The sequence below is a fragment of the Pezoporus flaviventris genome, unplaced genomic scaffold (genome assembly GCF_033815535.1).
Source record: "Pezoporus flaviventris isolate CSIRO_AGI_PZ_B2104156 unplaced genomic scaffold, CSIRO_AGI_Pfla_v1 ptg000013l, whole genome shotgun sequence".
Classification (NCBI taxonomy): Eukaryota; Metazoa; Chordata; class Aves; order Psittaciformes; family Psittacidae; genus Pezoporus; species Pezoporus flaviventris.
The window spans coordinates 33,335,290-33,362,582 of record NW_026892561.1 but is presented as its reverse complement, the minus strand read 5'-3'; the positions used below and the strand labels follow the sequence as shown (position 1 = coordinate 33,362,582).

At 35.6% G+C, this 27,293-nt stretch overlaps 1 protein-coding gene across 1 annotated transcript in view; it reads right to left on the bottom strand.

Moving 5' to 3' along the window:
* Positions 1 to 27,293, bottom strand: part of IFT80 (intraflagellar transport 80) — a 52,976-nt gene that overhangs the window by 16,856 nt on the left and 8,827 nt on the right. Inside the window, exons 3-9 of the mRNA XM_061452629.1 lie at positions 25,947 to 26,057; positions 23,608 to 23,676; positions 16,728 to 16,837; positions 16,084 to 16,173; positions 14,898 to 15,035; positions 4,332 to 4,511; positions 834 to 952 (exon numbers count right to left, since the gene is read on the bottom strand). Of these exons, the coding sequence (XP_061308613.1) occupies positions 834 to 952; positions 4,332 to 4,511; positions 14,898 to 15,035; positions 16,084 to 16,173; positions 16,728 to 16,837; positions 23,608 to 23,676; positions 25,947 to 26,057 (817 nt within the window). The remainder of the gene's footprint in view (positions 1 to 833; positions 953 to 4,331; positions 4,512 to 14,897; positions 15,036 to 16,083; positions 16,174 to 16,727; positions 16,838 to 23,607; positions 23,677 to 25,946; positions 26,058 to 27,293) is intronic.

Here is a 27,293-nt window from a genome sequence, read left to right as displayed (position 1 = left end):
ATCATTCATTAAGACTGTTCATCTTCACATATTATTGAAAATACAAAGTTGAATTTGCTAAGTAAAACATACACATTTTAATCATCTAACATTCCTAAAAAGGGAGGTCTTCAAAAGGAAAATAGCATTTGGGAAGCCAAGTAACACTGACAACTATGCAGTATGATCCAGTAACACTTCTGCTTTCATGTTTGCACCCCTTCACACTACCAGCGGCTAACCTAGAAGTCTTAGTAAGCAGCAAAATCATACTTACAAATGTGTTTTTTAAATATTTCTGAATTGTGGTTCAACTCTTTTACAGTCATCTGGAGGTAAGAAAGAGCCCCTCTCCTGTGTGCTCTATTACAGGCTGTGTTACTGTTTAGCATTAGTCATGACATTGAAGAGGTAAATGACTTTAGGAGTAAAGTTTAAATATCAGCATATGAAAGAGTATCATGTTCTTAAAATGTGATGCAGGATTGAATCCTTCCTATTCTGTTCCAAAATAACTGCATGCCAGAAGCAATACTGAAAAAAAGGAGTCCGTAGATGGAGGCACAGATACACCCAGCCACTATTCCTGCTGCCTCTACATAAAAAGAAAGGCTGCCAAATTTTTGTAGCCAAACGAACAGGCAGGCATAGCACCAGCAAGAAGCTGAAAAGATGACAGGGTGAGGGCAACAATACTCCAACAGTTTGCTGTAGACGATGCTAGGTTCCATAGAGTATCTCAATTAGCTAAAAATTAAAAAATTAAAAAATTAACTACAGTACTCTAAACAATGTTTCTGCTACTCCTTACACCTGTTAAACTTGAGACAGCTTCAAGAATTTATTTTACTTACGAAAACACGTAACACTGAAGAGAAGTTGAAACAACCAAATGCCCATAGTTCAAAGAGGCCTTAATAACTCTGTCACGAAATTCCAATAGATCTACTGCATCATTAATGACATTGTGCACCTAATCAAAAGAAAACTGTGGCTGAATAAAATGACAATAACTGAAATGAAAACTAACTAGTGAAATACCATTTTCTGTCTTATTAAAAGTACATGCTGGTACTACCATGCCATTAGCAGAACATATCTATGTAGGAACAGCCACTTTCACAGCAGTGGTGAAAACTCAAAGGTTCTATAAACTCTGAATAAACAATGAAGAACTGGATGGAGTTCCTTAAAAGAAAGCAGTAATTAACATGTATTTGGAATACATAAGGTATAAGCAGAATACTACACATGCGGTTGAGAAAACCATCTGAGATCAGGGAAGTGTGAAAATTCCCATTTTAAGACTCAGTGTTCAGTTCAGTTGCTGACTATCTAAATATTTGAAATATAATATTGCAGTGATCCCATCAAAACAATTCAGCAACATCCAAGATTTGGATAGATACATTACCTAGATGTTGAATAACTCTAGCACGTATTTTAATGGTACCACACTCTGAAGTAAGGGAAATTTAGGAGATGGCCTTGGTGACCAGTAACGAGTGGTGTCCCTCAGGGATCAGTGTTGGGACCAGTCTTACGCAACATCTTTGTCACTGACATGGACAGTGGGATTGAGTGTGCCCTCAGCAAGTTTGCTGATGACACCAAGCTGTGTGGTTCGGCTGATACGCTGGAGGGAAGGAATGCCATCCAGAGGGACCCTGACGCGCTTGTGAGGTGGGCTGATGACAACCTTATGAAGTTTAACCATGCCAAGTGCAAGGTCCTACACCTGGGTCAGAGCAATCCCAGGCACAGCTACAGGTTGGGCAGAGAAGAGATTCAGAGCAGCCCTGCGGAGAAGGACTTGGGGGTGCCGGTCAATGAGAAAATGAACATGAGCCAGCTTCAGTGTGTGCTCGCAGCCCAGAAAGCCAACCGTATCCTGGGCTGCATCAAAAGGAGCGTGACCAGCAGGTTGAATGAGGTGATCCTGCCCCTCTACTCTGCTCCTGTGAGACGTCACCTGGAGTATTGTGTGCAGTTCTGGTGACCTCAACATAAAAAGGACATGAAACTGCTGGAACAAGTCCAAAGGAGGGCCACAAAGATCAGGGGACTGGAGCACCTCCCGTATGAAGACAGGCTGAGAAAGTTGGGGCTGTTCAGCCTGGAAAAGAGAAGGCTGCATGGAGACCTCATAGCAGCCTTCCAGTATTTAAGGGCGTCCTAGAGGCATACTGGGGAGGGACTCTTCATTAGGGACTGTAGTGATAGGACAAGGGGTGATGGGGTCAAACTTAAACAGGGGAAGTTTAGATTGGATATAAGGAGGAAATTCTTTCCTGTTAGGGTGGTGAGACACTGGAATGGGTTGCCCAGGGGAAGCTGTGAATGCTCCATCCCTGGCAGTGTTCAGGAGCAGGCTGGACGAGGCCTTGGGTGTCATGGTTTAGTGTGAGGTGTCCCTGCCCATGGCAGAGGGGTTGGAACTTGATGATCTTAAGGTCCTTTCCAATCCTAACTATTCTATGGTTCTATGATTCTAACAGGCTGTACCTTTGCCATTACTGTGAAAATTTACTCAAACAATGTTTCAAGAAAATCATAGTCTGCCTGTAACTGACAAAGTTTTTTTGAGCGTGAAGATTTTAGGCAGCTGAACTCTAAGGAGATACTGTATGACAGGGAGGATGGTTGGTTGTTTATTTGGGGTTTATTTTGTTGGGTATGTGGTTGGAGTTTTCTTAAGATGTCACCATTCTGAATGTGGTAGCTTCTTTTCCATTTTCTCCATTATGCAATGAATTGCAAAACAAGGACTGAACTCAATTATTATGAAAGCCTAGAAACTATTTCCAAAGGCATATTAATTTCTATGTCCACTGCAGCAGTATGCCCATAATTAACTTAGCTATTGTAGTACTCAGAAAGAAGGAATGTATCCTGAACAATTTTGTAGGTAATATTTTCCTTCATTATATTTATAAACACTTATTATAAAATAATAAAATAAAAAATTAGTCCTGAATAAGGGTCAGCTATACTTCCTCAGTTGTTTGCATATTCAAACACCCTGGAGATTATTCACAGAGCCCATCTCTTACGAGTCGATGTCTGGGAATGAAAGAAGAAATATGAATTTCTACCTGCTAATTCGTCTTCTGTGTTCCCAGACACTGACTCATGTTAACCCACCCACTGGATCAAACTGCAATACAGCATTTCTGTTTACAACTTTTCCCAGTTACATAGTCAAGATTAAAAGAATCAAGACTCCAAAAAACATTTAAGGGCCTAATTAGGAATTTAAGAACTTGACTTAGATATTTAAAATATTGGCCAAGTATCCAATGCTGAATGTGTAATCTGGAAAATCTGTAAGAATGGAAATATTATCCCCATGTTCAGAAAGTCAATGTTGTGAGTCAGTGTCTGAGAACACAGAGGGTGAATTAGAAGGTAAAAATTCATATTTTTGTATTAATTCCCAGATATTTGGTAACCTAAATGTGGATTCAGGCCATGATTTTTCAAAAGAAGGATCCTAAACTTAAGCTCCAGAAACCACATGTAGGGGACTGTTTCATTTCCAGCAGTGCTGAGACTTGGCAGCTCCCACTGAGGTCAATGCCTGTTGCTCAGTACTCAGCTGGAAGCACCATGCAGGTACCTGATGTATATTATATGATGACAAATTTCTGTAGCTTTGAGAGATCTGATTCTAGGCTGTAATACAGTATGTGGTGCAGAAAAGCACATTACAACTCTTTACAGTTATAGTCAGCCACCAAATTTATCTGGAAATGCCCTAAGATAGCAAAATTCATCGTAGCTCATTAGCAACAGGTATACTGTAAACCTTACTAAAGTATTAGCTACCACAAAATGCATCAGTGCTTCAAACAACTCATGAATTCAGATTAAATAAACTACTCTGTATTATCCAAACCTAGTTATGCAGCTTCACCTTTGCTGACAGTTACTGTAATACTATTTAATATGATGCTTTGGGTTTGCCGATGTATTTGTATTTTTTTCAGCATAAACATCTTCATTACACTTGAAATGTTCTCTCTTGTAAGTGGCCTCTCACAGCTAATTTCACATGCTCTTCAAATGAGCTTTGTGTTTTTCTAGAGGATAGAGTACTTCTGAGTTATGTAATCCTGGTCCATCTGGTGGGTATGGTTTAGTTTACATGGATCTGATCTTCTGTACAACTATAATTATTTATACCATTTGCTAAATCTAGCCATTTTATGATCTTAAATGCTTTCAGTCATATATACACAGGGGAAAAAAAGCATAATGTTATGTCAAGGATTAAAAATACCCATTTTGTATTAAAAAAAGCCTTAGAAAGCAAATAATGAGAATGCACAGCTCTGAACTATAAAGATTACCTCCATGGTTCTCCTCTTAATTAAAGTTATTTCAAAGTTCTTCCACTCCCAGTGCTGCTCCACAACATGGGCAAAAATGACATGTCCATTACCACATGCGCCGGCTAGTTGAGTGCCATCAATAGACCAAGCAATATTATATATGCTGCCAGTGTTTGGTTTCTCTAAAGTGTAAGACCACTTGCAGAAAAAGAGAAAAGAATTGTTAATGCTTTTAGTACTTTTTGGAAATGATTCATTGTAATAAATAGATTTGCAGGTTTACATTTTTTAAAGAAATGTCAATGAACTAAGCCAGACTCTTAACAAACGGGAATACAAAAAGGAAAGCCATCAGGTATGGCAGAAATGAAAAATGTCACAATGCCTGAAGTACATTAACTAGAAGTTATCTAGTCACAATATAATGAAAGTGTACTTACTATAAATGTAGACTATCAATACATAAAAATTAAGCAAATGTACTTAGAACCAATTATATAGGTTACACAAGTGCCAGGGGCTATGGTTGTAAGTGTAATGCATTCAGTTTATGCTGCAGTGACAGCAGTTCCTGAATACAGAAGGAACAAGGCCTGGGCAAAATCAGACTACTTAAAGAAGGTACTCCTATCCCAGCACAGAGAGAACTGCAAAGCTCTTGTGTTGCTTCTCTGTGCTTCCAACATAAGGGAATTGGTGGATTAGGAAAGCTCTGAAAGCAAAGCCTGAATACTGATCTCTTCCTAACATAAAAAAAAGCAGCTTGATACCTTGCCTTTTTCTCTAGTCTATGTTGTTGTACAGGGGAAGCATGTATTAAAAATTTTCAGTTGCTATGCTTTCAGTAAAAGCAAGAGATTGAAACAATACTGCAATCAAAGTAGTGACACTGGGTCTAGCTCTGGAGAGAGCTAGAAACAATAGTTCTGCGCATTGCATTCACCTTAGACTAGTTCAGAGGGGCTCACAGAGGAGTATCACAGTTTAATGTTGTGAAGGAACATGTCAAATAACTTTATTTCAGAATCCTATTATCAAAGCAAGCAGTGTACCTCCTTTCCTATGCAGCTACAAATTCAAATAGTAGACAAAACTTTCCGTATTGTATATTTGCTAACTGGATTGCGCAAGGTGGAAAGGCTTCCTTGGACCTAAATAATGCATTTCCGCGTACTATGGCCAGTATCTTCCTTCATCTTCTACTACTGCTTTACACCATCTATGGCTATTAAAATATGGTTATCACTTTGGTTTGCTGCTTTTTAAACGGAGGCCCAAAATTGTTTGGCTAGGAGGAAGATGTGAAAGCAGCAGTTACAAACCTGCAGATCAGTAGGGATTCAGGGACCAGGAGACAGGCAGCTGGCCAGCCTCTGGCAAAGGATACCAGAGATTACACAGCAGTTTATGAATTGTGGGCTGGCTCATTCAAGATGCTTTTAATAAAAATAACTAAGGAGCTTTATACTCTCTAGCAACAGCTTGTAAGTTGCATCTAACATTTTAATTCCTTGTCTGCCTCTGCCCAGGACGCACTGCCCCACATCCTGCCCATGCAGCAATATGGAATTGCCTGCTCCAGTGCAATGAGGATGCAAAGGCAGAGGAAGACCATTAATGAAGCATCGTGATTTCTTAACTTTTGATATCCTCTCATATTTCCAAGCTGTTAGCATTGCAAAGAGTAAAATTATAAATCCCCCTAGCACAAAGAACAAGGAAGAAGTATTAAACCGAGCATTTGCTTTTTTTTTTTCCTTCTGATCCATGGCATGAATGTAGTTATGAGAGAAACTTCCATTTACACTAAATCTAATTTTATTCCTTTTTAATATTTGAATTTCTTCCAGCAAAGAACTTTATTCCTAAATTCCTCCAGCCTTATATATGAGACTTCCCTACATTTTATCTGGATACTTATTAATACACTCTTGTAAAAAAATGGATGAATTTTCAGACCATAATATACGTCTATCAAAACTAGAATAATTTTCTGACCAAGACACTTGTTTTTTCTTGTATATCAGAAATACAGTTCATACAAATCATCCCGAATCTCCAAACAACTGCTTCCCTGACCATCGATAACAACAAATTAAATAACCTTTTTAAGGACTTTTAGGAAGGCATTAAATCAGGTTTTAAAACAAGAAGCAACTCTCAACTCCTGCCTCCTCAGAGCTATGTAACATAGTATTTTAAAAAACCTTTAGCAGTTGAAGAACTACCTATACATTCAAATACATGTGAAATCTTCAAATCAAATCAGTAAGAAAAAACATGACTGAAGTTAAATGTAGACATCAGATTCTTATGACTTTTGGATACATAATATTATACTAGAGGGGAGACAGTTGGAAGAAAATGCTCACCTAATGTATCTAACACATTTCATATTCTGATTTCTTTTGCAGTACACACAAAACCCAAGAAGCAGCAAGTCTCTCACACAAAGTCTTCATGAAATCAGAATTACAGTAAAATAAAGGTGCCAGATTTAAACGTTTGATAGCAAGGAAACACAATGGGATGAAATTCAACCTTCCAGTTGTGCTAATGATTTGCAGAATACTATATAAGATGACCTGCATTAAGGCTCTTTTACTGCCTACACGTGTAAGGGAGAGTGAAAGACAATGTCGGCACTGACTGAACTTTCAATTTCAAGCACTCAATTTTAAGGCTTCAGCTTCCATGCCTCTTGGCTGACAGACATGCCATTCCCTGTCTATATGATCTGCAGCTGGGGAAGGCAATTGCAATTTTTGGAGAAAAGGCCACAACTTAATTCTTCTGTCTCAATGGCCTGAATTCTGTATGAAACATTCTATAGTAATTAGAAGCACACTATTTAACTGTCTGACATCCTTACATGGCAAATGAGTAAGCTCTTGAGGTTGTAGAAGAAATGACAGTAACAAGCACACTCGGAGAACACTCTATAAATGTCCTGCATTTGAGAGATATTTTTCACAGCAGGCCAGATGTGATCTGTCTGAGAACAGTTTCAAGCAGTACTATTTCAAAACTGAATATTGGGATCCTCCCCAAAAGACAAGGCTGTTTCTAAGGTCATTTCCCTTAGATCAAGAATATACCCATCAGTCAGAATAAAGGGGCATCAAGCCATCAACTAAGAACCAGTTTAAGGAGCTTAAAGAATGTGGCTTTGGTGCTGCTACTTTGTGCACAACAAATACACTGCAGCTCTGAGAGAATACATTTCCAAAACTACTTTTCAAAACCAGAAGTCTTTTTTCCAGGTAATACTCTGTAAAATGTTTCCAGATTACAACCTTTTCTTTTTTTTTTTTTTAATATATAAAGCAATTAAAGTTTTATTTTCCAGTTACTTCTGAAAGCTCTCAGTATTATTCAGACCACTCCAATGATTCATATTCTCTCCAGATGTCGGGTACATTTATCATGTACACAAGATATTGTAATAAAAATCATTTAGCTCTCCATTTACAAGATAGAACAATTTAAAAAAAAAAGTATCTGTTATGTATTTCCTAGATACACTGAGTTTAAAAAGAAAATTAAAAAAAAAAAAGAGTAGGAATATGACTATATGAATGACTGTATGAATGTTGTTCTAACATTAACTGCAATATTATACTGTGGTATTACTGTTTGGCTTATACTTTTCCACCATCATAATTTTTTATTTAATTCAACAAAAACCAAGAACAAAACTAGTAGTTATAAAAGTTTCATTATATTAAATAAATACATAAACGCAGTAACTTAAGCTTCCCTTTTCCGATTGCACAATGTAGTAAAAAAGATTAAGTACTATGGTCATTGAATACTGTCTGGCTTCCATAGAAACTGAGTAGGCTTTTGAGATGTTGGTGAAATTATTCCAATGAGCAGATTCAGAGAACTCTGTGTCCCAGGAAGAAGGACGGTCTTTTTCACATCCACAATACTGATGCTCCAAGTCTCAATACAAAAGATCTAGTTAGTTATTATTTCTGGACTGAATGAAGTAAATTAAAAATGGTTATCCCATAATCGTTTTGAAAAAATGCATAGTGAAGATGGAGTATTTTCTTGTATTTTAAATTACAACAGTAATACTGATGTCAGCTGTGCAAAGGACACTGGCTTGTCTCTGTTTCGGCTCCATATGTGGAGTTTTGAACAGGGAATACTGACATAAGCTAAGCTAAAGCTGATACTGCTGAACCTCCCCATGATGTCAGAATCTACATAGCATACCTAATCCACTGACTTTAAAAACAATCTGTGGCTATTATTTTGCCTTTTTTTATGAAAAGAAAATGTGCAATCTCCCCTACAATCCATTCCAGGAATCAAAGTTTAGAATCGACTAACAGCAAATACATGCTCCTCTTATGTCCCAGCTGTTATAAAACACGATGATTATGCTAGAACCAGCCTCTCATCCAAGTCCAACACTGAAAGGTTCAGGTCCTCTGAAACTAAGGACCTCTATTCTTTTTTTTTCTTTTTTTTCTAATTTTTTTTTCTTCTCTCTCTCCAGTGAAGGGTCAGTTTTCCTTGTGTCCCACAGGGCATTCCATATTAGTGCAGAGGTAGCTGGCTTGTGAAAATATATTATAGTCAGAATGTCCATTAAAAGCTGGCAATCAACTCTCACTACGCCTGAGTGATGAACTGACACTTCAATGCAAACTGCCCAGGAACTTCTCATCAGAAAATTACTATTAAGTCTCTGATGCAATGGAAGGCAAATTGAATCTTACAAGATTTAAAAAATCAGTTATACAAAGCAAATAAATACTTAGTTTCATTAGAAACACCAGAATATGCACACATATCTAGAGTTAGCTTGTGGGAAATATATATGTATGTATGTCTATATACATACCCATCCTTTCCCCCCACTCCCTGCCAAAATTTTACTAAGTAATTTACAATATAAGACTTATTAGGCTTTCAATTTCTACCCCACAGGATTCCACAAAATACTCTACAAACCACAGACAGTATGTCTAACAGAAGGTAAGGAAATGCAGTGCTACATGTGAATACAGGACAGTTTACCTGAAGAGGAGAAACTATCCTTGACACAACTACTGAAGCATAGAACTATGAAGGATTCCTGTTGCTGCTTTAAACTTTTGTTGGACTTGACCCCAGTAATTAATGTGAATTATCAAGAACTAAGCCACAACCTCAATGTAAGGTACAAAGCTGTGTATTAGAAAAACAAAGCAAAACAGAGAATATCTAAAATTCTCCAGAAATCCAAGCACATATTTACAATTATTAGACCAAAGAACTAAAAACAGTATGACAAACTCCCATATAAATTTTTAACCTGAGAAAATGAAACATTGATGCACTTCTTTAAATACATTATTACTTCCATAGATGATCCACATTTTCATTTCCTTCCAGAAGTTACATTAACCAATTCCAATAAATTAAAATATGCCAACTTGGAAAGAACTGGTCAACAACATAACTCCATGGGAAACCTATTTGTAATATTTATTCTTTTATTGAGCTACAAAGAACTCAGGAAGATGACTAACAAAGGTAGACGAAATAGAGACAGCACAGAAAAAAACCTCCACTTATTTTTGTTACACTGCCAAATGCATATTTCTGTGAAAAAGACTAAAACTAAATGTAATGGGATCAAAGCTCATTGTAACTCAATAGAAAACAGATTTGCTTGGGGTTTCATAGTACTCTAGTTTAGGGCAATTCAGCACTATCAGGGTAATACAAAAATACTTGCACTGCCTATATACACTTTTAAAATCTTGCTCTTTCACATTTGTATAATATCTAGCATTATTTTAAAGGACAAATTTTGTATTAGTTACACAATTTACTGTCCTAAATGAAAATCACAGCTTTAATGCTACACTTAAATTATTTTCAAAGCTTCCCTGTAGATACCTGCTGCATTGTAGTTTCAAAATTCTTAGATGCTTTTTTTCCCTCATCTGTCAATAGTTTTAAAAAAAATAAGGAAAAAAGGACAAACACTGCTAACTATTTAACATATAACATGCTAAATATGTTAACTATATTAACAATAGTTAACCATGACCAACCCTGGATATCAAACTAATGTAATCGACTTTCATTAAGTTCAAGTCTGCATCTTTTTGAGAAAAAGCTGAACAGAAACATGAGACCACAAAATTCAGTATTTTTTAGGCGTAACACCATACTCACACTTGTTTTAAATGGGGTGGCAGAATGTTTTATCTCCCAAAGATATTAAGCAATATTCCCTAAATTTAGTAAGTTTGCCAAATGTTTTTTATAGGATTTCTAGTAAAATTAGATATTTAACCATTAGGTATTAGATATTCTGTGGCTTGCTATGGAACAGCCACGGAATATAAAAAACCATGTGTAATGGAGTCTGTCAAATCTGCAAACTACCAGTCTAGTAAAATGCTCACAATTCATTCAGCAATAAAAGAGAAAATTTGCAGAGTGTGCATAATCATTAAAAAACATAAATTTACAGATTTATGCAGAGAATTGCTTTCACTACAAAGCATTTGCTAAGCCTAGTAATGAAATCAAGATAGAAGTAAATCAAAGAACAAAATTTAACAGTCAAACAAACATAAACTTATGAAAACAGATTGTAGAAAAAAAAAAAAAGACAAAAAAATGTTCAACAAGAAATGCACAATTTATTTGGAAAATAACAACTTCCAAAAATCAAATCAAACTGATCAATCCCCATTAAGGGTAAATAAATCATTAACAGAATAAAATCTAAAAGGCCTCCTCAATGCATTTGATGTTATTAAAAACTAAATTTGATCTTCATATTTACTAACTTTTGCTGACAATTCTAAAAGGATTAATTTCACCAGTGTTTCACTTTAAAGTTTTTTTATCAATTATCCTTTTAGTCTAAAAGGCACTGGAAAAGCAACCTGTCTTTGGAGCAGATGGGTATGGTCCATCTAAGACAGTTATATGTGAGTGGAATGGGCAAGGAGGAGTCACTGACTTTCAGTCATTCTTACCATCTCTTACTCTGTAAATATTTTGACCTGATCAGTAATGTCAAGGGAAGCATGCAGAGCCACAGGAAATAGCTTACATAAATGAACTTCTTAAGCACTGCACCCAATCCAAGTGATTAGATTCTCAAAAGCTGTGAACATCAGGAAGGCTTAAGTCTATTTATTAATCCATCCAGCTTTACATTTCAATATATGTATACATTAACCTTAGCTATCTTGGCAGGATTAATGATCATGGGCACTAAAGCAGTTAATGAATTTCAACATTAAATATATTTTGTTTGATATTCTGTAGGACAGGCATAATTATGTTACCTACATAATGCTATTGGAGTAAAAGTGATTTTTAAACAAAGAAATAAAATTTCTAAAAGATTATTAGATTTGTAGGATTTTTTTTTTAACACAAAGCTGTTATAACCAAGTGTTCAGGTAGAAAGAAAAGGGGTAAAGAACATATACTAACAGAATTTAATTTAATTATGCTCCCAAACTGAACACATGCTAGAGAAGAGTTAATGATATATATAAATATATATATATATTGCCTGATGGCTCCCTGAGGAGCAATTTGCCAATACAGTTCCATTACATCAGACATAATAAAAATGTCTATGTTGACCAGTAAAAGCCAGGTCTGGTTCTCTTCAAACTCCATCATTCTGGTGGTATGTGAATCATTCTCCCTTTACCCTCAATACTAGCAAAGCTACTTCTTTAGCAACTATTTACATTCAATGGCAGGAAAGAAACTTTCATGAAAAATCATGACTTTTAAAGATAATAAATTATCATTGGTAGCTGCTAAACAGACAAAAGCATCTGGCACTAGCTACTGTCTGTCTTTCTTTGAAGTTGATTAATAAACCAGGTAAAAGAACACTTAATTTTATGAAAAAATAAATCTATCTGCATTAACATTTTCAAAGTCCACAAGCCTGTTCAATATTCAGTGCTGATTAAAGAATTACTGATTTTCAGCTATCAGGAACTGGAAAAATATTTACAGTAAATAATACTACATAATAACTAGCAAGAAAAACAGTAAGGCCCTGTGGATTAGAATCACAAGCTATACGTTACAAAACAGCATAAATGACAGCAAAAAACCCCCCAACCAAGTCTGGTATTTTTCTTCCATTTCCACTGCACCTTAAATGTGCAATCTTTGCCACATTTAAGCAGAAATCTTCACTGAGTGCAAAATGCAATTTAAATTGCTAGCCTTGCCCATACAAGTGTGTATTTATTTCAGTTTACCACTTGCGGATACAGCACACTAATCCCAGTACTTGGAAAGGAGATAGAAAGTGACTGTAGAAGAAGAAGGCATGGTTTAAAAGGCTGTTTTAAGAAAATACTAATGGCTAGTCTGATTGTTTAAACCAGTGTATGTTACATAATGTCTTCCAACACAGATGTAATTATCCTGATAGACATTTACACAAATATACTTTATTTGGCTTCATGAGGTGAAATATGGTATGTGTATATAAATACTTGTACAACAGCATATTTACCCCGGGAGATGGAAAGGTGACAGTCAGGGTAGATTGCTTTTTTAATTACATAACAAGTGGAGTTAAGTGTCATACTGAAACGGAGAAAAATCTTCCAATCCACCTTGCCTAGGGACAAAAGTCTTGAGGAAATCCTAAAGGACCCTCCCAAAGAAAAGCAGCAGGTGTATCAGCAGATAGGTGCACCAAGCTGGTAAAGATGGGTGAAAAAATCCCACAATCAGTGCCTAACATTAACCCAGCCAGAAGAATGCCAGGGAGAGGAAGAGGTGTCCCCACTGGTGATGTAACCATTTAACAATCATCTCAGTGTTCACCCTCTAACAGCTGAGGCATGACTGCAAAATATTTATGACTGCACATAAAGAGACAATTTTTCCATTTTCTTCTGCAAGGAGAAACAGTATCCAATTTTGAACAAAACCAATGCAAACAAATCTAACAGTAAATTAAAAGTATAATTTCAACGATGAAGAACATTTGAGGATGGAAACTGCAATCTTCTCTCCAGTGTTATACCAAAGAGACAGAAAATATCTTCTTTACTTCATTATTTTCATACCTATTTCAGAATCTTTTTTACTTATGTGAGTAGTAATCCAACCTCTCACACAAGTTCATGCTTTAGGGTCCAATTTTATTCACTGCTTTACTTTTCTAACTTCCTAGTGTGTTTGTTAGGTAACAAAAATCTCTTTAACATAAAGATATTAAAAATGTAGATATTAAAATAAACCAACTTTGTAAAAAATCAGAAAATTAATACATTCCGAACGAAAATTGCATGCAAGTACTTTTGTTTTCAAGAGTATTATAATAAAATTTTACTTATACAGACGAAGTAGCATTAGGATTTTTTCTAAGCAAGTAAGAGGAAAAGGCACAGAAAATAGCAGCAACCTCCATTTCTAATTTAATGCCTACCTTACACTTACTCTGCCAGTGAAGATCAGTGAAATCAGAATCAGTATAGGAAATGAAATATGAAGACTCAGAGGTCTTTTCCTGAACACCTTTTCTCACACAATTTTTACAGGCTCTTTTTCACTAATGTAAAAATACTTGAAACACGTAGTCCAAGTTCATGCTAAGGAGAACCGTGACTGCAGTGTCCAAAAACATCACAGCAAATACTGTTCTCCCAATGTAAGCCAAACAGTAACAAAGACAAGAAGAAAAGAGATAGAAAATGGGACAATAGAAGTTCCAAAACAGCAAGGTTCTATGCAACACGAGGCTGAACAAATCACTGCAGAACCACAAGAAATTCCCCAGAGACAATTGGGTCAATCTGTGGTCTGGGCAAATTTAGAGTACTAATGAAGGTAGACAAAACAGTGTTAATTTTAATTAAAAAAAAAGAGAAAAAAAGAGAGAGAGAGAAGAGAAACTAAAGGAGATACCTTTGGAGCCTTTCTTCTCTCTAGCAGTAATAGAGGAATAGTAATAGAGACACACAGATGAGAGGATTAAAGAATGTCTTTAGCTGGAAAACCTGTGCCCTGTCTAGACATCAGAAGTAGCATGAATGTTCTCTAACATCCTCTTTTACTCCTGCTTTAGCCTTGTCATTTCTAATGCCTAACAACTGCATTTGGTGATCTCCTCATGAGATGTGCTTGTCAACTTAGTATTTTTTAAGGAAAAAATCTAAATAATAAAAGCACAGGACACTGTTCTTCTGCATCCATTTTAAAGATAGTCTATTGTTATAGGCTCCTTGCTTTTCATGGTTAATAACTGCATTTTATGATTGCCTCACATGATATGCTTGTAAACTCTTTTGGGTTTTAAGGAAAAAAGCTAAAAAATGCCCAGAAACAGTTAATGTCCTGAGCAGCAAAATTTTATAAAAATTTTTTATCCAAACCAAAACATATTGAGAAGTGAAGCTAAGCATATCAAGACAATAGTCAGATACACATAGTAGAAAGGTGCCGGAAGTCATGACTAGTTTTTGCTAATAAAAATACCCACCTGTCCATATAAATCAAGAATATTCACTGTGTTATCAATAAATTTGTACAATTCCGCATCTGCTGTTTCTCAGAGCTGTTACTTACCCCAGTTTTATCGCATAGACGCAAAGTATGAAAAGATCCCACAGCAAATAATTCTCCATCCACAGCCCAGGCAACAGATGTTATAGGATACTCATGGAGCTGTGAGCTGTACAATAAACGTCCATAACTGTCCCAAACCTTTAAAAAAAAATAAAATACACACACATATATACATATATGAACACAGTTTGGGTGTATTTTTCATTATTCTAGAGCTATTACTTTCCCTCTTGATCATAGAAATTGCAGAAATACACTAAGTTATTTCATTGCCTTTTAGTGGAACTAGAAAAACTTTTACCATTTTATTAGAGTTTTATACAAAAACTGCATTATAGTTCACTTTTCATTACATGTTGTTTCTAATCAATATTGGTTTGTTTAATGCAATAGACTTCACTTTTCTGCTATGGCGAATATTATGTTATTCTGTATAAAATATTTTGAACTAATGGGTTTTATTTCTTGCAAATTACTGTAAGTCTGTAAAATAACCACATTTATTCAATTTGCACTCATTTCCCAACATTTGTAACTCTGCAAATTTCCAGATCAAGGTTTTCTCACTGATTGAAATCAACAGAATACCAGGAAGCCAACTCACAGACTGAAGTCATTTGATTTTAACACTTTGATAATTTTTTAAAATTTCTTCATTGTGTATGTATTTATCACAGCCAATATACACTTAGAGAATGCTAGAACCAATATACAATTACCAAGTTCCTACTTAAGGTAAGAAACACAGTATGTGCTTTCTATTTTGGATACAGAACATCCTAACCAAAAAATTTCCAAAGGGATTCACTAATAATCCTGTAATAGAAAACCGTAGCTCTATCTCCTCTAATTATGTATATCATTACTTTTTTTCAGTATATATCATAGCTTATACTATTTCAAGTAATCATTTCTATATTTCTGCATATTTTGCTTCTGGAGTTTGTTTCACTTGCATTTCACTCTATTTTCATTCTGCCATATTAAGAAAAAAAAATAAAAATCTGATTTTATGTTACTAGACAGAGTGAGATACATTAACTTAGGGTAACAAGTTTTTTCTTGAAAACTGAAAGAATTCTTATTTAATTTTGAACTTCCAAGTACTACTAAAACTAGAAAATGACAGAACACCCAGTAATTTTTTTTGTCATTTAGTTTCCCTAAAAAGTTAAACAGTACTCACCTTGTATTTACAATCTTCACCTGCAGAAAGAATAAGATCATTAACTGAGTTCCAGTCAGTTTTTAGAATAAGTCCATCATGGGCTTTCCACTGAAACAGAAAAAAATAAACATAAATGCAATAATTCTGATAACTTCTATTTTTAATATGTATCATGCATCATTTACTAGCATTCATATACTCAGATGTAGACCAGGGTTTCCAATAATACAAATGCACAGACGTCATGTCTTCTGCAGAAAAATACATTAAATACAGCCTGGACACAGCAGAATAAAAGCAGAACAAGCTGCACTAAAAGCACGTTCCAAACACTTGCTTCTGTATCTTTCTGCCTTTTCTTAACAAATAAAAAGGGAAAGGCTTCTGTATCTTTTCACTTTTTCTTCATTTACGAAAAGAGAAATGCTTAATCACATGCCTGAAGAATATCCACAGCAGCTTTTTTTTTTTTAAAAGAGAAATGGGCAAACTCTTTATTCTGAAAAAAAAAAACCCTAAACCAAAACTAAAAAGGGGGTGAGGGGGATGAGCAGTACTCATGGAAGATTTTAGTACAAACACTTTATGTTTGCCAAAAATCTAAATAACTGAGAAAAGTTTTAACATGGCTGCAGGAGACAACCTTAATGTATTAATGATACCTGCAAAACTTTAGCATTTGGCTGAAGAGGTTTAATAATCAACTGCTTTCCTGAAGTATAGAGAATTTTTCCAGAATCAGGTCCCCAGGCTACTGAATACACTGGTCTTCCTGTAGAAACACAGAAAGAAACGTTTCTTATGACTTACCTGATCAAATTATGTAGACACTGCTATCACCACTTCAAGTGGTTTATTCAAAATCATACACCGAAAAATTCAGAAGTGGGAGAATGTCAAACTAGGGGCAACTGTCTGCCCTCCCCACTTCCTCTGACTGCACTTACGGCTGTGTTCGCTGGTTCACTTCATGTTTTAGACAGCCACAGAAACAGCAGTAAGAAACAGATGCAACCCAGAAGGACAAGTCTAAAGACTTACACTGCGCACCCTCCCAATGCTCCTCAAGGAAATACAAATACACAGAGTGAAGTCCTGGTAAATTCACCTGAGTGAACCATCAAACACTTGCCATTTTCAATGGGCCACACTAAATTTAACTCTGAACAAATCAACTCTATGCAAAACAAATTATGAATTGATGGCTTGTCCAATACATCTGGGTTACTGAAAACATGCATGACTTTACTACTGCTGCAGCCATCTCCTTTTCTCGTAATGCAATTTTTTCTATGCATCACTTAAGACCCATGAATTTTATTGCTGTCTATTCCAGCAGATTCTGACTACATTTACTACTTGTTTCTTCATTTCATAATCTCTCTAAAACCATCTCTGGAAGAACTGAAATTACCTAATTTCTTCTTCTATTATAAGATTTCTTCTTCAGTCAATCTTCATAACTAGATAATTTTGTTTCTTCCACTTCACTGAACCTCATGTATATACTCCCAATTGTTTTTGTTTCCCCACTCTTAAAAAGACCCCAAATGATCAATTTATTCCAAGATATGGCTGGGCAAAATAAGAGGACATTGTCCTTCTCACCTCAACTTTAATCTTTCAGGTGCCTCTCTCACACCTCAATGTGCTGATCCCCATCTCATGGTTAACCAGCCCACTGCAAAGATTTGTGCTGCCCTTTCCATTTGTACAATTTTCTCTACTGTATCAAAGAAAGCCTTTCCTGGACAGTTGCTTCTAAGGTCTACCTGTCATTTAGTATTAAAATGTTAACCCTTCCTAACTGACCAGTCCACAAAGTCAGCTTTCAATTCCCAGCTGTCAGATCTTCAGATCTTTTCTCTTGCTAACTGTTTAGTCTGTTGACACTTCCTACAAATACTTACAAAACCATTTCATGTTTACCTTGAAATCCCTTCAAACTTGTTTACGAGAAAACCAACAATACAATTAAATCCAATACTGGGACCACTAACTGTGATGCCGACCAATACCTAATTTAAAAACAGCAAATGTCTGTACCAAAAGTAAGTCCAGGAAGCAAGATAGATGGCACAGCATGCCACCACCTATCATATTAATGTTGTGGTTTTACTACTGCATCTTTCCCAAACTTCATTATGTATTGCCATTTACCATGCTAATCTGTAAAACTTTTAATACACAGTTTTACGCAACTCCAGAAAATGAACATTCATTTTATATCGTATATTCATAAGATATATTTATGTAATACATACATATAATATTTTCTACCTAATCTTTTATACTCTGATGCAATTTCATTCACAGTTGTCATTTAAGAGATACAGAAAATCAGCATGACAACAGTTATCTTCATATTTGTCCACAGACAGGAGAAAATAGCTATTTTCACCTACAGTGATGAGACTGAACACAAATGTGAGTAAAAAAAGCTTTGTATTGCACCTACATTATTCTTCATAAGATGTTAAGGCTTCATTATTAAGTCTCTAACATAATACATATTTTTGTTTTGCGGCACATATAAAAACCCAAAAGTCCCATACACAAGCAACTGACAAAACCAGTGACAACAAATAAAACTAGAAAGAGTGGCCCACAGATTTCTCCCCAATTAACTGAAAATACTTTTCTGCAGATTGAGAATTCCAGAATGCATATCCAGAACAAAGCTGACTGTTCCATTTTAAAATCCTGTCATGTTGCAGTTTTCAAATTACCTTTTTTGAAAATAGAGGAAAGTGAAAAATTACATGGAAAAACCAACAAAAAAACAGACTTGCCAACTATGCAAATATTTTCCATAATACTTGACAGGATTAGTCTCCCCTGAAGAAGAATAATCAAAGTATTACAGTACTTGATTCCTTGTAAATAAAATAAAGTAAGAACATGTCCAAACATTTATTTCTATCACAGCAAAAGCCCTGCAGCAACGGACAGCAAGTTTCAGCACCATTTCAACATACAGTGCATATAAAACTGCAAGGAGGCGGACTGCGTGCACATCCCTATCAGACAATTCTCTTCACTGTTCGTAAAATGTGCTTCCATACCTTCTGAAATGGAAAAAGACGACTTATTTCAGGCTTCTGGTCTTCTCTAAGAGCCTTAATATTCTCACTTACAGAATTGATACCTTTATTCAATTGTCTAAACACAAGTACGTAAGTGATGTAGTGCACCTGGGATACACTAAGATACCATGTGCAGCTTACACACAGGACATGGGACCTGAAGGAGAGCCATCTCTTTACAGATTAGATGTGGAGGTTAGGCAATGAACCTCAAGTAGCACATCAACACAACTGACCTATACCCTGAAAGCTGTGTTTGAGAAATAAAAAACCTCAGGAAGAGCAACTAGTACAATCTAAATGTTTGTATTTGACGATTTTATAATTTTAGTAGAGGAAAATGGAAATACGTTCTCCGAGATACACACTTCCTAGGGACTCTTGCATATTTCAACTGCTAAGTATCAAATTGATCAAACGAATTAAAACTGATCAAATAATTTTTAACCTATCTTTAATTTATGGTAATAGCCCTCCCTCCCCAACCAAAGGCTTAAGAAATGTTTTTACAAGGTAAAATTGGCACAATTGGCATATTAAGTTGCACTGCAAAAAATGACTCAGAAATATCTTTTTATGAGAATATTTTGATGAGATTCAGATACTTAAGTGACTAAGCTGCTATATCAACCATCCTAAAACAATCCAATACCTTAACTACTTAAGCCTCTGAATTTTCTCTCTGAACAAAAAACTATCTTCATTACAACAAATAAGTTCAGCACACCAAACTTCATTAGATCTTCCAAGTATTCAAATTCTAAACTGAGAGCTGGTCTCATTGCTCCTGAACATCTTTATACTTCATATATTTTCTTTTAGGAAGGCATTTATTTTAGTTTTTCAGAAATACAGAATGATGTATTTTTTTTTTTAACTCATCAACCATTATAGGAGACAACTCACAGAAACATACAACGTATATTAAGTAAATCTGGCACTAGCTATTTTCCTACTGGCAGCATTTTATGTTGAAAATGACATAAATTCTGTCACCAGCTGTATAGAAATTCTAAACAAATTAATTTTTGTCCTGCACTAATGCTGATTTAACAATCAGAAGACTTTTATATTTAAACCAAATGTTTAACTTTTTTATGATGGCTGACTACTTAACCACAATTTCTAGGGCTTAACAGCAGGAGCTAAGTTAACTCATTTCCTTCTGCACTTAACAAGAACTTGGTTGGGAAAAGACTGCCAACACATTGCATTTTTGTGGAAAGAAAAATTCAGCAGAACAGACAAACTGCAGTGAATTGCATTGATGATAAACAGCTTCAGGAAAAAATACTTTTTGAGAAAAGAAGTGAGAAGAGCAGAAAAGGTGAGATCTGAGGAAGGAATCTCAGCATGAAGCATACAGGACGGGCTGCTTCATGTCTCTGTGCTCTATTAGCAGATGTTAATCCCCAGTGAACCATTCCCACTGCCAATGCATACAGCAGAGAAAGAGCTAGGGTTGAGGGCAGGAGTGATAGAGCAGTCACTCTGACACTTTCTGCCACAACAGATGCTTCGGTAATTACAACAGTAAGTCTGCGTGAGACTTTTTACTTTCACAGGACTCAAAACAGTAAGTCAGACAACTTTCACTCACTCTGTGGCAACACAAAAAAAAAATAAGAGCTGCATCTGGAATACAGTTGTCCCTTACAAAACAAGTTCCACTTCACAATAAACATGTTGTAATTGTTTAAATTGCAACTGCTGTGATTTTGTTTCCATTAACCGAAAAAAGGCAACTTATACCCCAATCATTCACATTAACCCTTGGTGCTTACTCAGCATACTAGTCACTGGAAGCTCATCAGAAAGTCAGCAGGGCAAAAAGAGAAGTATTCAAAAAAAAGTATGGTTTTAAGAGGACTGGATGAAAAGTTCAATTTTAAAGAAATCACCTGAAGAACTAGAAATCCATTGGAGGTAAACTGGTAAAATGTGTGGCATGGAAACAATAGTTCTGCGGTTGATACTTAGGGTGGACCCATAAGGTCTACCTACTTGCTCACCCTGAAGATTCTCCAATCATGGAGTAAGAGCAGTTACCAGCAAAACAGTCAGCTTCACTACTGGGACAGGCTAAAGAAACAGGAGGGTTAGAGAGCCACTTGTTTGCAAACTTCAGCAGTTAACAATTTTAGACAGACCTTTCAAGATAGGCTGTGCAACTGTGGACTCGGCACTGGTCCTTCCAAACAGATGTTTGGTCTGAGAAGGACTCAGTGCAGGTGGCCTCCTGTGCCATGACAGACTTCACCTCAAACACTTTTAGTGTCAGGATCTACAAAGCACCATCAAAATTTCTTCTGGTAGAGCCATCTTTTCTTTCAAATGTGGACCTTCAATACTTCATACATCCTATTCTTCATAATTCTGTGGATTTCTCCAAAGGAACACACAGACACTGAGCACAGCATCATGCTGCAGTATATATATCATAGAACACACAGAGAAATACTGCTTTAAGCATAAACGCATGACTTCCCAATATATACCAAAAAGATCCATGAAAAAAAAAAAAAGACTTCAGCAAAACATCAGCAGGTTGTGTCTGCTGGAAGTCCAAAGGATTGTTAACTACAGCATTTTTAAAAAACAGAGTTTCAGTTTAAGGGAAAGGACGAAAAGGAAGAATATTAAGATAATCTAAGGACGAAGAAGAGACAAGGCTCAAAGAACACAGAACAGGAGCAATATGGTACAACTTGAGGCTGAAAGCAGTAGAAGCTATGGAGTCACACTAACTACTCTGTTCCATTGGCACGATGGAATGACATGCGGACAGAGTGCTCCATATAATTACTGCAAAGGCTAAAAAAGGGGAAAAATATATGTTCATGGTTTTGTAGTGAACAAAAATCCAAAGATAGAAAAGGCATGCGGACCATCATCTGAAGATAAGAGCCTGAAAATTTTTTTCTAATACAAAGACTGGAATGAGTAGAAAGAATGTTAGCAAAAGTAATCCTTTCATTTCCTAAGGAGATGATGAAGGAAGTGAAAAATTAACTCAAACATGATATACCTCTCTTAAACAACATAACAATAGCTGCAGAATCCTATCTTGATCCCAGGCATGTCAGTAGATCCCCCAGAGATACCTTTGGGAATACAATCCTATAAATTTAATGTTTAAAAGGTTTCTGAGTCTCACAGGATCTTATCTTAAAAGACAAATACGAGAAAACAATTTTTCCATGGGGACCCAGCTGTACTTTTACAATGTAGCAGAAACTCTAAGAAATCAACGAAAATTCAGCTTGTATATTTCAAACTAGAACATTTGTCTTACTTTACAAGCGTCATCAAACCTCAAATAAGCAATCAGGCATACCCCCCCCCCGAAACATACCAACTGAGAAATAGTGAAGGAAGAGTGTGTGCTTCACCTTTTTACTTTTTTTCAAAAATTACAGTTCAGTTGGCTTATCTTTTTACATTGTAAGCATTAAAAAAAAATCACATCTGAATATAAACTTCCTCAACAGAACTGAAATACATTTTACATTCACTCCTGTGGTTAAAATGCCTTCAACAGGTTGAAAGAATTTAGATAATTTGTTTTAGAAACAGATAAGGGTCTGACATTTAACCCAACCCAGGTGCATGTGGTTTCTTAAAAAATGTCAAAAGGCTATATGATCTCAATGTATGAAGTATGAAAAACAAAATCTAGCTGAGTATCTTACTGAAATAGCACAAGAATGACAGAAATTATGATTATAAAAAATAGCATGTTAAAAGTAACAAATGTCACTTCTATAAATACATATTTGCAGTTTATATTGTTGTTCTTCACAATAAAATGATTTTAAATTTACTTAAATAACTGAAATGCTCTAGTATACATAAAACTGTAGTTAAAAAGCCAAGATCAAGGTAAGGGCTCCATTGCCCCAGAACAAAGAACCTGAGAGCAGGAATCTTCACATAAGTAGGTCTATCTACATATACTAAATTACAGTTACTGGGTTAACTAGGAAGATGAACCAAGGGCTGTTAAGAGTTTTGAAGTTCAGAGGATCTAGCCTACATGCACTTTGCATCTTTCAAGCATTCTTACAAAGCTTTTCTAGGCATAACTTCTCATTTTTCAGTTTCATCGTAAGAGTCTTTAGCTTGGTATTAAGAACTAAATTTTTTTACTTTTAATTCTTTTGTCTCTCCAGAATCCTTAGGACAGAACTGAAACTACTGTCTAAAAATGTTGTAATAATACTTTTAATTTGAAGATTTATTTCGTTTTTTTTTTTTTTTTTTTTTTGAGAAGCATCTCATTACAAATCCTGTTCCCTCTTTATTCAACTATGATTTACATTTAATTTTAGTTAAGCATATCTAGGCCTTAAGATCCTTAAACAAACCATTACTGCCAGATTTAGGGTCTGTGATTTTATTTCATAATGTCCTAAATTAAAAATTTCTGATGGCACTTTAAAAAGCATTAACTTACCTTGCTGAGCTAAAGTGGATCTCAGCATTCCACTTTTAGACCAGATTTTCACTTGGCCATCTTCACCAACTGTAAAGTTATCACAGAAACTATCAGCTTAAATGCAATAGTAAGTCTAACAAACATAGTGCTTGCATTTACCTAAGAAACACTTGTTTTAAAGAAGTCCAGGTCTTCTTATGGGTCAATATTGTTTATGTAGACTTCCCAACATGCAACTACACAGTATATTAAGGAAAAAATATTTCAGACTATTCTGCTATTATCAACAAGTCTCTTCCCCTCCTGAAAATCCCTATAAGTCTTCTTATCTGAAGCTGTTCCTGGGAAGAGAAAGTGCCTCACTCCAAGTATCTCAAGTTGTGTATTTTCTATTCAGCATTGCTAGTACTTTTCATGTATTTACAGTTCAATGGCCGTGAGGCTGATTAAATGGGTCTCTGAGGAGACAGAAGAGTGTAGGAACAGATTTTACGTATTAAGCTGGAGGCTTCACAGTTGATGAATGGTGAAACTGAAGATAACTGAAGGCTCCATTTGGAAAGCTTAAGTTTTATAACATAATTGCACATTTCCAAGAAGCTCAGTTTACTTATTAGAGATTAAGTCCATATACACTATGCAGCTTAGTTATTTATCCATTGAGAATACAGATTTCCTAGTGTGCTATCATATTTGAAACATACGGCTCTGGGTCTTCATTTAGGCCTTGCAGAGTCAAATAATGAGACAGAAGACACACCTCGGCACTTAATGTCATTCTTCCATTCAAGGGTAATTTACTTACCAAGTTTCAGGTTTTTATATCTGACTGATGTAGCTTTTAAATGTTTAAAAAGTTTTGAAAAATTAAACACCACCCCCCCCCCCAAAAAAAAAAAACCAAACACAAAAACCATATAACAAAAACCCCTTATTTGTGCATATTTGATACTGTTAAAATACAGCCATAAAGAATATTTTAGCTGATATGGTATCATCAATGATTCACTCTTCCTCGAAGTATAGTTGCAGTACAAGAGTAGTTGATCATCTCAGAGTAAACTGTTTGGATATGGTGATGAATTCCCATATTCCCCATAAGTGTCATGCAGTCTTTAAAGAAATAAATAAATAATCTGTCTTTAGAGAGAACAATATTTCTATCCCTCTGGGATTTCAGAGGCACATGCCAGGCAGAGCTCCTTGAAGCAGCATTTTAGAGTCAGACTGAGTCTGGAAACAAACAGACCCAAAATTATCTTCAGTACTTCTGGACTGACTTGGAATTTGTCCAAAGAAATCAGCTGTGCTAGATCAACAGGAGGCTGCAGGGAATTCTGACACCAACAGAAATCCCATAAAGGAGATGTCTATCATAAGAAATTCAATTAGCTATCCTTTAACTTCAAGATAGAAGTTTTTGACAAAAATGCAAAAGGCAGCTAAATACCAAAAGATTTGGGACAGAAAGATGTGTAGAGATGCAGACACGGGGAGATCACTCTCCCAGCCTTGATAAGAGCTGAGAGTTAAGACTACAGCTGGATCTACATCACTCCTAATGACTAAGAAAGAGAAACACGGGAACCTTCAAGATGCTCACAAGGCCTTGGTAAACTTTACTAGCTTAGAAATACCCAGGTGTCATATGCAGAGATATTTTTATAACAGATAGAAAAAAATAATCAAATATTCACCTTTATGAAGTACAGAACATCCATGAAACATCTAAGCACTCCGATATATCAAACATTTACTTTCAAGTAAATAGGATAACATCTAATAAGTAGAAGCACTAAATAAGATGAATGTTTTTTACTAGATCTTTTCATTAAAATATTAATTCTGTTAATTAAAGCATTACTCTAAAGCAGAATTAATCAGTTAGAGTAAAATTAACTTCTATTAAACACGGTGATAATAATCCCAGTGGTCATGAAGACATAGTAACTTACTATAGCTAACTTCATCTATATTGTTGATTTTGTGTTTCCATTTCCCCCTCCTCAAAAGAATTTCAAGCTAGACTGTTTTATTCATTCAAACTGAATATAAATACAACATAAACCATGAAATTAAGGACTGCATCTTCTAAATACCTGTCAAGGGTTAAATTATTTTTCAAAAACATTCTATTTCCTTTATCCCATTGAATAAAGTACTTGCATTCTACAGTTGATCAATAGCATTTTCATAATTTTTGTTTAATAGTGTACTTTTGTGCCCTCATATTTCTTCACAGCATGTAAATTTCATGTATCTATAAAAAAAAAAAAACCAAACAAAAGGCTTTCTTTTGAAAGAGCTCTTCTGTGATTTTAGTTTTCAAAACACTTCAGCACTTTGAAAATGCTTACCTGTAACCAGTGCTGTTCCTTCGTAATTCCATCTTCCTGCAAGTACAGCTCCACAGTGTGCGTCTATGCTCTTCTCTATTCTTCCTAACTTGGAAATCAAGTGGAACTTCCCTAAACAAAAGTTCAAGATAGAAATAGTATTATCTAATTTTGTGACTCTATGGCTGTAATGGTGTTAATCTTCTGTTAAAAATACACACATAAAACAAGACAAGAAACTAACAACAACAAAATCAAAACAAAACAAAAAACAACAAAAGAAGCAATTATATTGTTCACAGCTATGATTAGCCCAAACAAATGAGGTCTTGCAGAAGAACTACGTGTAAACTAGCTACAACCTTGTATAGGGATATTTTGGTGGGGTTTTTTATTGTGTTTTTTTTTGTTTGTTTGTTTGTTTTTTTTCCTTTATGTATAATCTTTGTTTTGCCTGTTCTTCTGTCTTTCTGAAGTTTGTATTTGTCTCTGGGGACATAACTGCCTGGTGTTATTTCACTGAAAGCTAACAAACAGAGGTGTATACACTGCAGCCAAGGAAGAGTCCTTGTGTGGTTTTTGGTGGGGGCTTTTTGGGTGGTGCTGGGTGGGTTTTTTGTTTGTTTTTTTGGGTCGTCCACCCCCCCCCCCCCCCTTTTTTTTTTGTTGTTTTTTTAAGATCTGAAAAATTACTCAACACCAAAAGGTTAATGAAAAGCTAGAACAATCTGACCATCAGGGAGTGCGTTGCTCTGACGAGTATTACTGCTTGCATTATGGAGCTGTTATGGAAATTCACAGAAGCCAAAACCAAAGCTATTAATGATTTCAACAGAAGCATGAGGAAGTCTTTCTTTCCCAGTGAGGGATGTTGCTTAAATCCAGGAAGATCAAATTTAAACTGGACCAAAGAGCAGACAACAGAGGACTTGGAAACATGTGGCAGAACAAAAGCGTGGCTTAGAACAGTTTCATGATTCAAATTAACTATTTTAAACCCAAAATTAATTTAGAATTGTCTAATCTGCCAGACAGTGAGCCACTACAAGCAATTACCAGCCTGACCAGAACTCTGAGCTGAACAGTACACAGATATCTTACACTGTGTGCAAATGCCCCATCACTTAAGATGGAGTAATTTTTCCATTAATAACATCCTGCTTGCGAATATGAATTATAAACCAGGCCATACCTGATGAGCCAGAACTGGAAACTAAATACCTGACTATTTCAGTAAAGCATGACATTACCAAGACCAGTATGTACAGAGGTGGTAACAGAGTTAACTGAACTGCATAGACAGTAAAACCACATGACATCACCACACTAAAGGCGCATTCAAAACGCAGTAGCCAAGAGGGCAAAATT